Consider the following 13,137-nt stretch of genomic DNA (forward strand, 5'->3'; position numbering starts at 1 on the left):
CGAGCGGTAAATGATTTAAAAGTTTCTAGATAGAAGCTAATATTGTGATCAGTACGGAAAGGAGACGGCAATTAAAAATTCTTTCATTAAGCAAGAGAGTTCGAAATGAGGCACCTATAATGAATAACAAGAAAATTAAAAGTGATGTTTTGTGTGAAACAGCAAGAAGCATCTCCAAATTACAGTGTACCATTTTGAGACCTTGATTTGACGATACTATGTTTGTACCATCTTCCCTGTAAAAATTATTTAGTTGATCTCGTTATCTTAAATTTCAAGCAGATTCAAGAGACTGTGAGGTTCATCATTCAGTTCCCTCTTAAAGTTTTGCCTATAATTCATTTCACTTAGAAACCTACCGTCTTCGAGACGAAAAGGCTTGCTCGAAATGTCTGAGAAAACTGGTGCATTGATATTGCACAAATCGCTAAACTTAAGCTTAGTTTAGGATGACGAGGGGAACGGCTTAAATGGGAAAAATGTTGTTTTCCCCTATAAAGTTGTTGATGTATTCTGGAAACTGCTGAAGGTGCCAAACGAACAATACTCAACTTCAGATGGGGAATACCGAGAGTATTGTGATTTGGGCACACAACGGTAGACGTCATAAACAAGAGGATACTGCGAGTGCCGGAGTAACGACCCTCCTACTTGGGAAACAGATTTCAATTTGTTGATCCGCATCCGGATAAGATGAAGAAGGTCGTTATCTGCTGGGGCAGCGGGTAGCAGGTATAAATGCGAGCAACCAAGAGAGGTATGTCAGTCTGCCATCGAAACATACACACTGCGCATCATGATAAAGGTGAGTGTTGCTTCTTCCGCAGTGTTTACACACCACATAATAAACAAAGAAACGTATGGTCCTCTACTGCATTTAAAGTACTCCTAAGGGCAGGATTATGACAAAGGCCGTGAACATCGGTCACTAAACTGCGCAAAGAGATACAATATCAAGGACCTCACAGTAAGTTTTTTCATATCGGGTACCACAGCTACGTATCTGCTAAAAGACAATTCCATTTTCCACGTTGCCATAATCAGCTGATAGTTTACTCAAAATTCGGCGAAGGTGGAGACGGAATTGTCTTCTGAAGCGGTATTACGTAGAGAAAGTACGTACGGTTGTATTCGAGTGCAAATGGACAAAATCACTAATCTTGTCTTAAATTTATTTTCGCAACGGCGATAGTTAAAACAAGTGTTAAGGAAACTGTTTCCACAGTAACGTTAAAAATTTTGTTAGCTTACCTTTTTCGAATATCTCTCTCAGATACAGCATTAAAGACCGAAGTAGTCGAATTTTTGGAAAGAATGAACGCATTCAAAACTTTTTAGGAACAACACACAAAAATTGGAAGGAGGAAGTTTGTACCTATTGAGGACTTAAACGTGTCACATAGAGTACTGTATGTTGCTCTACAAATATAAATCCTGAGATCCTATTTCGCGCTGTCTCGCATTTGTTGGTCCAGTGCGACGTCTTATTTCTGTCTCTACAAAAATCTGATTTCTATCAGAACTTCATAGAAATGATGTAAGTTTGGAAGAGCCAGACAACGAACAAAATTTACTTTCCTCCTCTGACGACTCAGCGTATATTATAGCAGTTGTCTCCTTAAAAACTGTATCGAGTTTCTGGTTGAAAATGTGACTGGATGATGTTGTGTATGAAAAAAAAATTATTCGAGTCTTATTGAATTTGGGCAAATAATCAGTTCTGTAATGCTTGACATGGTCATGCCCTGAATGTGATTACAAAATTTTATTTGTCTTAATCGCAAATTTTTATAAGGATACCGTTTTCCATTGACTGTTAAAACCTTATCAGAGTGAGTAACTATTCATGAAGAGTTCGTAAGTGTCGCTAGATTTTAATGATCTGAAGACGACTGTTTACGATCAAGACAAGTAAATTTTTTTATCAGTTTTGTGACTTGTCAAAATAACAATAGACGCAACTTCATCAGCTAAGAGCAAGCATCATCACGTTTTTCTCGCAAACTGGCGTTACGTACTCATGACGAGACTCGCTTATGTTAAACAATTAAGTAGTGATGTTCACTATCCCGAATTCATAAGTTTTTCTGTTTGACACTTTTTGTTCCTGTATTCGAAAAAGAAACAATGCTGCGTTAAAAGTTGGTTCTAGTAGGTCGTGCTTGTAGCCACTTCTATTTGGAAAGACTTCATACGCCGTTGTTGCCGCACTACATGCTATTCAATTGTTTTTGGAGATCCTAGCTTTGCAATAGCAATGAACAGATGAGAGCGTCTCTTGTTCGTTCCTCTTTTTCACCTTCCACCCGCATACCGGAACGCAAATTTTTTATAGTTTTTTTTTGGTGCTGCTCACAATATATTTTGTGAGTACAAGAATCTCGGGGCGGATGACAAACGTAATGGTGCGTGCGATATAACGTGTCGTAAGTATAACAGTTTTGGTTGTAGCTTGATAATACCCTAGGAGGAAAAGTTAGACAATTCGTAACTACTGAAAGTGTTTATTTCGAAACAAAAGAATATTCCACTCCGGAAAATGACTACCTTTCGTAACTCCTTATGGTATTTTGTTTGTGTTTGGATCCACAGCCATCAAGCATAACTTAAAATAAATCCTAGTTCTTCCGATGCTGTTTAATATTCCCACATACAGCACAACGTAACGACTTTCCATTGTTAATAAAGACTATCTCAGGGTAACGTATTTAAACTATTTCATTTGGCAGTATGTGTGAGGATACCTACATCGTATTATGTTTTGCAATATGATTTATATGCAGCAGGATCGACGATATACTTAGAACATGCTCGACACCTTCAGTATTTGCGACTTCGTGTACAATGCGCTAACAGCTGATGTATAATCATATGTTCTTGAACACTTGTAAATGACCACTTAGGTGAATTTAGCTGATAGTTATGAGTAGACCGTCTTATTCGAATCAGATATAACTTCATCGGAGCAATGATATCTCTTAGTTATTGCAGTGTAAAAAAGTATGTAATATGCGATACATACAACATCATTTTTTTTAATGGAAATAAATAAAGCAAGTTATTTCGTACAGACAAAGAGACTTTATGATCCGAGCGTGTTATATATTTTTCATATCTTTAAAAATAAAAATTTTATTTTTAATTTTCAGTGAAATTAAATTTTGATACAGAAAATCGAAATGCTTTATCATTAACAGAAAATATCTATTCGTCAATAGACCTGTTAAATCTCTAGATGTGAAAAAAATTTCTAATTAATGTTTTTCGCTTTTTCACTAATTAAAAACAATATATTATTAATGTTATAAAAATTTTATCCACTGTTAGTTAATCAATCTCTCCTATTTTGAATAAATTTGAAATTTATTGTTATATTCAAATTTTTACAATATATTTACAGTTTCCAACAATCTAAGATTATACGAATAGTTCAGATTTAATTACTATTCTCCGTTTGTGTCTATCAGTCCATAAATTTTCTAGACCATTTCTTCTTCTAATTAAAGTCTGAATTCCTTGTTATCCATGTGTCCAGAGGTCTCCCTCTATTCTCCCTTGCTGGTGGTTCCCATTCCATGATCCATCGGGACAATTTCTCCTGTGATATCGTTTCACATCCTTTTCGTACATCCATAGCTTAGTGTTATTTTTCATCCAAAAAATCGTACTTGTCACATTTAGTTTCTACCTAAGTCCTTCATTTCTAACTCTTTCCCACTCCGATGACGCCCTCCCACCAGGCTCGTCTTAGTTGCCGTCAGACTATACATTTATTGGGATTTAATTGTCCATACATCTGATCCAAATTTCATATTGCTTCGAATAATACTATTTTTTCTTCTTTCCATTTCTAATTTGCTATTGTCGAGATTAGAAATATTGACAGGACTCTTAGGATGCGCTCAGTTACAGGCAACTATTTTAATACATTGCAAATACACTGAAGCGCCGAAGAAACTGGTATAGGCATGCTATTCAAATATAGAATTGTGTAAACGGCAGAAAACGGCGCTGCGGTCGGCAACGCCTATGTAAGATAAGTGTCTGACGCAGATGTTAGATCGATTACTGCTGTTACAGTGGCAGGTTATCAAGATTTAAGAGAGTTGGAACGTGGTGTCACGTCGTACGAGCGATGGGACACAACATCTCCGAGGTAGAGAGGAAGTGGGGATTTTCCCGTACGACCATTTCGCGAATGTACCTTGAATATCAGGAATCTGGTAAAACGTCAAATCTCCAACAATCGGCGAGGCCAAAAAAGACTCAGCAAGAATAGTACCAACGACGACGGAAGAGACGTGAATAAGTGCTACCATTCCGCAAATTGCTGCAGATTTCAGTGTTGGGCCATCAACAAGTGTCAGCGTGCGAACCACTCGACGAAACATCATCGATATGGGCTTTCGGAGCCGAAGGTCCGCTCGTGTATCCTTGATGACTGCACGACACAAAGATTTACGCCTCGCCTGGGCACATCAATATCGACACTGGACTGTTGATGACTGGAAACATGTTGCCTGGTAGGACGAGCATCGTTCCCAATTGTATCGAGTGGATGGACGTGTACGGGTATGGAGTGAACCTCATGAATCCACGGAACCTGCATGTCAGGAGGGGACTGTAAAAGTTGGTGGAGGCTCTGTAATGGTGTGAGGCGTGTGCAGTTCGAGTGATATGAGACCCCTGTAAGTTTAGATACGACTGTGACAGGTGAATCGTACGTAAGCATCCTGTCCGGTCTTCCGCATCCATTCATTTCCATTGTGCATGCCGAGGGACTTGGGCAATTCCAGCAGGACAGTGTGACACTCCACGTCCAGAATTGCTACCAGTGACTCCAGGAACAATCTTCGGAATTTAAACACTTCCGCTTGCCACCAAACTCCCTTCGACGTGGACATTATTGACCATATTTGGGATGCCTTGCAACGTGCTGTTCAGAAAGATATGCACCCCGTCGTACTCTTACGAATTTATGGACAGCCCTGCAGGATTCATGTCAGTTCCCTACAGTACTACTTCAGACTTTAGTCGAGGCCATGGCACGTCGTTATGGGGCTCTTCTGGGTGTTCGCGCGGGCCCCACACTGTATTATGCAGCTGTACCCGTTTCTTTGGGTGTTCAGTGTATTTCATACTTAACAGGGCTTGGAAACCTAAAACGCAGATGTGATGTTTTCGAGTTGTGGAGGGTATCTTCGTGAAACGAACTGCATGATGGAGAGTCACTAAGAGTGCTGTTACGGAAGAAACATAGGACTTTATTCGTGGAATAAATTGCTTCTGTGGCTCTTTAATTTCAAGTACTTAGGATGCATATTCTCACAGGATGGCAACATAGTGAAAGAACTGGAAGCGAGGTAGCAAAGCTAATGCAGTGAGCGCTCAGCTACGATCTAGTCTCTTCTGCAAGAAGGAAGTCAGTACCAAGACTAAGTTATCTGTGCACCGCTCAATCTTTCGACCAACTTTGTTGTACGGGAGCGACAGCTGGGTGGATTCAGGTTACCTTATCAACAAGGTTGAGGTTACGGATATGAAAGTAGCTAGGATGATTGCAGGTACTTGTAGATGGGAACAATGGCAGGAGGGTGTCCACAATGAGGAAATCAAAGAAAAACTGGGAATGAACTCTATAGATGTAGCAGTCAGGACGAACAGGCTTAGATGGTGGGGCCATGTTACACGCATGGGAGAAGCAAGGTTACCCAAGAGACTCATGGGTTCAGCAGTAGAGGGTAGGAGGAGTCGGGGCAGACCAAGGAGAAGGTGCCTGGATTCGGTTAAGAATGATTTTGAAGTAATAGGTTTAACATCAGAAGAGGCACCAATTTGATAAGGGGGCTATGCTCCAGACTGAACGCTGAAAGGCATAATCAGTCTTAAATGATGATGATGATGATGATGATGATGATGTGGCTCTTTAATGTCTTTAAGGAAACAAAGTGAGTTGGAATGTGAGGTACTTTTGGAGGTGACTTGTGGTCTTGCTTATGTGTCAGCTGCTGGTTGCTGTCGCGGTGTTGGGCGCCTGCTTGGCTGAGGAGGTGCCGAAACCCAGGGCCGTCTTCAGGTCGTCCTCCGCCGTGGGGGACCCCAACAACTGGCACGCCACCTTCAGGTCAGTACCCGGCGGAGAGTCTCAGTGTCAGCTTATACAGTCTCCTCACAGTTGCGTTATCTTCATCTGCCGCAGCCCTCTCTCCGTAAGAAGTATTTTAATACTTTTACTCTTCGGATAAGCTTCTCTTCTTTCGGTCTCTATTCTGGTCCACGCTATATGACAGTATGGCTTGCTGTCGATTGATCTTATGTATAATGCTATAGTGTCTTAGTTGCAGGAAGTCGACAGTCAACAACCAAGTGACTGATCATTGAAACTCTGACTACTGAGTGCATTGGACCATTTGAAGGAATCTTGACAAACTGACTGTGGTACATGAGGTACGCTCATTAATAGCAATAATTAATGTGTTGCCGCGCGGGGTTAGCCGAGCGGTCCAAGGCACTGCAGTCATGCACTGTGCGGCTGGTTCCGTCGGAGGTTCGAGTCCTTCCTCGGGCATGGGTGTGTGTTTGTTCTTAGGACAATTTAGGTTAAGTAGTGTATCAGCTTAGGGACTGATGACCTTAGCAGTTAAGTCCGACATGATTTTTTTAAAAAAATAATGTGTTTCTCGAATCAGTACACAACCATGGTAATATGTGAAAGTATTTCGCATTCATACATCGAACTAATATGAAATGAACAACAGCTAAACAAAATCAAGATGGCAACTGACATTCAAAAAGATACGTATGTACTGTATGTTACATCAATAAACTCAAGCCTGAACAATGTTATCACTCTTACGAGTGAAAGGAAGTGTAGGGCAACTGGTGTTTTGAATGACTGCCTCGAAGAAATTATTCATTCTCACATTTTCTAACCTTCTTCGCTTCTCCACACATGTAAATTTTATCCTACAACTCTGAGGTTTCAATTTCAACGTTACGTTGTGGTGAATCCCTGTTTCATGAATTTAATTTCCTTCAAAATTCTTTCAAACGTGATGAATTTAATGCTTAGTCCTAAAATATTACGGTCTCGTCTGCAATGTTACTAATCCATAATTGAAGTATTTGGTAACAGATCTTTATTGGTAATATTACTACTTTAGCAAACTTCATTCCGCAGTCTTAAATAAAGCAGTTGCTTCGATACAGACTAAGAAAAATGCTATAATTTTCTCATTTTTCCCAACGAAAGCTGCTCGTGGCACCACAATACACACTTACTGACGCGACGTACCAGAAAAAATTAGCTTACATTCAACAGCCGACTATTTTCGTATCTGGGAAACAACTGGAATAGACACGAGTTACATACATACCAACGAATGTGTAATAGGATTCCATTATTGTCAGGTTCACTGAAACTGTTAACAGAAAAGAGGAAGAAAATGGAAACGACCATAGTAACCACTGAAAGAAAACAGTCCTTCAGAGAGAGTTGATTTATCATTAAACAAGGTCCCATACGAAAGATTTATAAAATTATCGATATTTGGGAGTGGAGCACACAAAATCTCTTGCTTATTATTGTTTCCGTTTAATGAAAATAGTGATTTTATTTTGTTCCCAGCTTTGTTTCTATGTTTTTTCAAAGCATCACATGAAAACACAGACTGTAGACAGTGAAAAACAGTTATTACATTTACAATGAATACTTTTTCCATTTCAGCTTCAACTCTCCAGATGGTACAGTGCGAGAAGAGTCTATGTTGCTCAAGAGAATCGATGATAAGCTTGTGCCAGACATTAAGGGTCGCTCTTCGTGGATTGACAAGCAGTCGGAGAAGACAATCGAGTTGACGTACGAAGCCAACGAGCAGGGCTTCCATGCCGAAGGAGAACACATCCCCAAGCCGGAGCCACCTGTGGTAAGGAAGAACGCGTGTAAATCATTCAGCCCAGTTTGTGGCGCATATCAAACAAGCGAAAGACAGTTCTTTAAAAGAATATCCAGGGAACAATATTCAGCCGAACAGCATGTAAAAATGCTACAATATCCTGAAAGTTTGGTGTACAAGGGTATTGGCCTAAATTAGATGTATTTCAAGTTTACTTTACGGGTTAAACTAGCAGTATCGGAAACGTTAGTAAGTCCGATGCAGTTGCTTGATGAAATTTGTACAATAGGAAAACTGACGTTCGTGCAGTAATATAGTCATTAGACACATCTTATTCGTTTTTACAAAGAGGGGACGGTGAGATAGAAGTATCTAGCGTTAATAGATCTCTTTCTCATCAATGCCACTTCTGCAATAGGTACATGGAAATACAGAATCGTCAACTGACAAAATCCATGTAGATTAACGAACTTGATGAGGCACAGCGAGATTTGTAAAGACACCTTTAAACCTAATCATTATTATATTTAAGTATTGTGGTCAGATGTTTTAGATACAAACATTGGAAGTGGTTGACTAGGACAGGCAGCGGGAGGATATTAGGCAACAGAAGACGGAAAACGTGAATATCTATCCACACGCGTAAGTTATTTGGTATCAAGAAGATGCCACTAACATATAATGACATTTCTGTTAGACACAATCCAAAAAACAGTTTAGAATAGCGAAACTACCGCATCTGCTCTCCATCGACACAGGTAGCAATAGCTACTGATCATCGAAACCGTCGAGGACACACTGTCTGCCTCATCACGTCGAAAGATCTTATTTATGGACCTTTCCTTAATATATCTTATGCTAGCTACCCGAGTGGCTTAGAACTGTTAAACGAAGTGTTGCGGTTGCGTAGCGCACAATATGGTTTAAAAACAAAAGATACATAGATGAGACATATTCGAAGAGAGAATATTGATGCAGGAGAAAGGTGCCTGAAAATCTTAGAATGAAATCAGCTAAAATAGCAGCTATAAAAACAATTGTAACAGCACAGCGATCTATGCACCTTAAAATGTGTTAAGGGGAAGTTGAAGCATTTCAAATGTAATGTATCGGGTGGTACACATTCTAAGGCAACTAAGACACTGAAGGAAGTTTTTTTTTATTTTATGGTCGAGTAGTTAATGAGAAAATAAAGGGGAAGCACACAGTCGTCTGGTATTTTGCGCCTACCATTATATATATATATATATATATTTGACTGTAGACCCAGCATATTTTTGAATACATCTAGCGGACAGGTTAAGATTTGGGTTATAAATAGTCCAATTATGCCAAGGGGGTTGTCAAAAGAGCACGGAACAAATGACCAAAATTGAGTTGAACCCTCCAAGCCAACCAGCAAGGACTCCCGAAAACAGCGATCATGCAAAACCTACTTGCGCTTTTCTCCGATGATATCCTGAAAGCAATAGGTCAAGGAATACAGGTGAATACTTCCAAAAGCACTTCACTCGGTACCACACCGAGCGAGGTGGCGCAGTGGTTAGCACACTGGACTCGCATTCGGGAGGACGACGGTTCAATCCCGTCTCCGGCCATCCTGATTTAGGTTTTCCGTGATTTTCCTAAATCGTTTCAGGCAAATGCCGGGATGGTTCCTTTGAAAGGGCACGGCCGATTTCCTTCCCACTCCCTCCCTAACCCGAGCTTGCGCTCCGTCTCTACTGACCTCGTTGTCGACGGGACGTTAAACACTAACCACCACCACCACTCGGTACCACAGCAATGCTTATTAAAAAAAGGCATTAGTGTGTGGGGAATCAAACAAAATTTACCACTGTGTTGAGGATTTCTTGCTAGGGAGGAAACAACATGTAGACATAAGCAGACATAATTTCAGGAGTGCCTCACGGAATAGTTTTGGGACCGTTAGATTTTTAGTTTCTATTAATGACCTTGCAGACGGTATTAGCAGTAAATTTAGATTTTCTGGACGATACAATTCACTTTACTGAAGTACTGTCTGAACTAACTTCAGAATAATCGATCAGTTCTTGGTGAGATTTCAAACTGGAGCAAACATTGGCAACTTACTTTACATGAAGAAACTGTAAATTTATGCATGTCACAAAACGAAAAAAACGTAATTTCGTATTGTTAAAATCATAGTGATACACTTTAGAGTTAGTCAACTCACACGAATTCCTGGATGTAGAAATTTATAGGGCTACGGAAAGGAATGAGCACGCAGAATCTGTCAAGCGTAAAACAAGTGGCTTACCATGGTTCATTGGTAGCACATTAGCAAAATGCAATCGGTATTCAAAAGAGATTACGTAGAAAACATTCGGGCTACCAATCTTAGTGGATACACGGGTGTAGAGGCAGACACAACTGGAGGAAACATGGAAGACGCCTATAGGAAGATCAAAAAGAACTTTGGAGAGAACAGCAGCAGCTGTTTGTATATCAAGAGCTGAAATGACAAGCCAGTACTAAGACAGCTGAAAGGTAGAACGAATATGGAGAGGCGCTATGTGGGAGAAATGAAATCGAAGACAGTATTACAGAAAGGGAAGAAGAAGTAGATGAAGATGAGATGGAGGATGTGATACTGAGAGATAAATTTGACAGAGCATTAAACGATCAAATTGGAAACCCATCTGCTGTTTAAGATATATGAGACAGGCAAAATATTCTCAGATTTTACGTCCAAAAAAGGCAAATGTTGACGGTTATGAAAGCTACCTAACCGCCAATTTAATAACTCATCCTACCAAAATACTGAGACGAACTACTGACAGAAGAAAAGAAAAACTGGCAGAGGATGACCTCAGGGCATATCAGGTTGAACTCGGGGGAAATGCACAATATGCGAGGCACTAACGACCCTACGACTTATCTTATAGTGTAGGTTAAAGAATGGGAAAATACGTTTATAAGATCTTTAGATTCGGAGAAAGCTTGCATTATCTGAAGGCAGAAATGATAAAATATGGGAGAGAAAAATTATTTATAGAAACCAGACAGCAGTTATAAAAGTCGAAAGACAGGGAGGCAGTGGGTCAGAAGGGCGTGAGATATGTTGTACCTTATCCATAATTCTATTCAATCTGCACAGTGAGGAAGCAGTAGAAGAACCAAGACGAAACTGTGAACGAGTGTTAAAGTCCAGGAAGGAGGAACAACCACTTTGAGGTTTTCATCGCATGAAACTATACCAGTCGAGAAACGTTTTCATGTCTCAAACATCTATGATGCATATAGTCAGATTAAAGTGAGATTTGAACACGAGACTATCGCTCACTAGGCAGATGCGTTACGCACTACGACACACTGGCACAATGACTTTGCACAAATGCACGGGCTTTATGGTTTACCTGTGAGGCTGTAAAGGGCGTGGAAGAGTTGTTCGGTGGAATGGATAGTGTCTGGAACAAAGATTATAAGATAAACATCAACAAAGGTAAAGGAATGTAATCAGTTTAAATCAGGGAATTAGATTCTAATAGTAATAAATGCGTCTTAGTATTTGGGCAGGAATATAGCTGATGAAGGCCGACGTAAAGAGGATATAAGATGCAGACTGGCTATAGCAAGAAAAGCATTTTTGAAAAACGGGAGTTTCTTAACATCTTGTGTAAATTTAGGTGCCACAGAGTCTTTTTTGAAGATATTAGCAGTGTGGCCTTGTACGAAAGCGAAACGTGTATGATAAGCAGTTCAGACAAGAAAAGAAAGAATCTTCTGAAATGTATTGTTACGGAACAAAGAGGACACTTCCTGAGGCGTCAAGGAATAGTGAGTTTGGTGACGGAAGGAAGTTCAGGGGACCAAAATCCTAGGGCGAGACCAGGGTTCGAGGACTGTTGTAGATAGTTCTAGGTTGCAGTAGTTGTGCAGAGTTGAAGAGGTCTTCGCAGGAAAAACTAGCTTGAAAGCAGCATGAAGGCATTCTTCGATTGAAGACCATAGTGACAACAACAATCTAAAGACACTCCATCTTTAGTTTCACCGTTGCTGTTATTGTGAATATGCAGATTACAGCGTTATGTGAGAAAAACTTCCAGTCGTTCACAAATGAAATTGTGAACTTGTGTAACTTTCAATTGTTTACACATTACACGCCAATTATTTAGATATTTACATGTGTAGTCATAACAGTGACATAAGCAATTTTTGCCACTCTTTTATTTCTGTCTTTTAGTCAAGCTAGAGACACGTTCCGCCCTTCTGACACCATCATCTACTCACCTCTACAAGCGCTGGTGGTTGTTTATTGCAGGTGCCGGTCCAGGTGGAGTCTGGAAAGCAGACGGTGATCGCGGTAGAGCCACACGTGGCTCCTCCGTCGAAGATTCCTCTGCCACCGCCGCCCCCGCCGTCTTCGCCAGCCAGGAAGAACGTCGGCCACAGGTTCATCGAGTGAACGCGCTGTAGCAGCAGCCAGATGGCTCATATCGCCATAGGCGTCATCGGGACAGGTCCTGCAGCTGGCCAGGACAAGGCATCCTGGTCCCAGATGACGTCACGGTGACGACGATGACGCGCGACCACAACGGACTACGGCCTTTACCTTAGACATCATAGAGTAGCAGTAGTTACTATATACAAGCAAGCAACTGACGAGATGTACAAAGCAGCAGATTTGGGGTCAGAGCCATTCGTTGCAGTTGTACATTACTTCTCTATAAGAAATAAATCCTATCTAACACAACAAGAAGAACAAAATATGAATGAAATTCGGCTCCCCGTTTTTTTTACAGAGCAACTGAGTCGTCAGTATTATAACGTAACAACATCGCCGCCTGTTTTAACTGTTCTCTGTGACTGTAACTGGCTCCATTGCCAAACAACCCCATTAGATGCAGCTACAGATATATATAGCGGTTTGCAAGGAATGCTAGAGGAAGCTGCAGGTCATTCTCTTTATCATCTGAGCAAGATATCTTTCCCTTTTCCTTACTTAGACATTACCGGAGAGTGTTAATGTTCACTAGACAATATGACAAATTATTTGTTAATATCTAGCTGTCACAAGTAAGGAGTCTAGGAGGCCTATGCTCGCACGATACTTCGACACTAAATCATAAGAGATGCAGAAGACGATATTTATACGTCCTCTATCTATTTCTCATTTATGTTATCTTGTTGTTCCCTCCACTGTCTGAGATACGATGACACGTCTGCAGCAAGCATAATCGACCCTATCCAACTATTATTTTGTCTGGCTTTGGTATTC

At 40.5% G+C, this 13,137-nt stretch overlaps 1 protein-coding gene across 1 annotated transcript; it reads left to right on the plus strand.

Moving 5' to 3' along the window:
- Positions 1-796: 796 nt before the first annotated feature.
- On the plus strand, positions 797-12,324 carry LOC126101287 (larval cuticle protein 16/17-like). The gene is made up of 4 exons (XM_049911968.1): positions 797-805; positions 6,006-6,124; positions 7,727-7,925; positions 12,181-12,324. The coding sequence occupies exons 1-4, from the start codon at positions 797-799 to the stop codon at positions 12,322-12,324; spliced, it is 471 nt and encodes a 156-aa protein (XP_049767925.1).
- Positions 12,325-13,137: the final 813 nt, after the last annotated feature.

The sequence above is a fragment of the Schistocerca cancellata genome, chromosome 9, assembly GCF_023864275.1.
Source record: "Schistocerca cancellata isolate TAMUIC-IGC-003103 chromosome 9, iqSchCanc2.1, whole genome shotgun sequence".
NCBI lineage: Eukaryota > Metazoa > Arthropoda > Insecta > Orthoptera > Acrididae > Schistocerca > Schistocerca cancellata.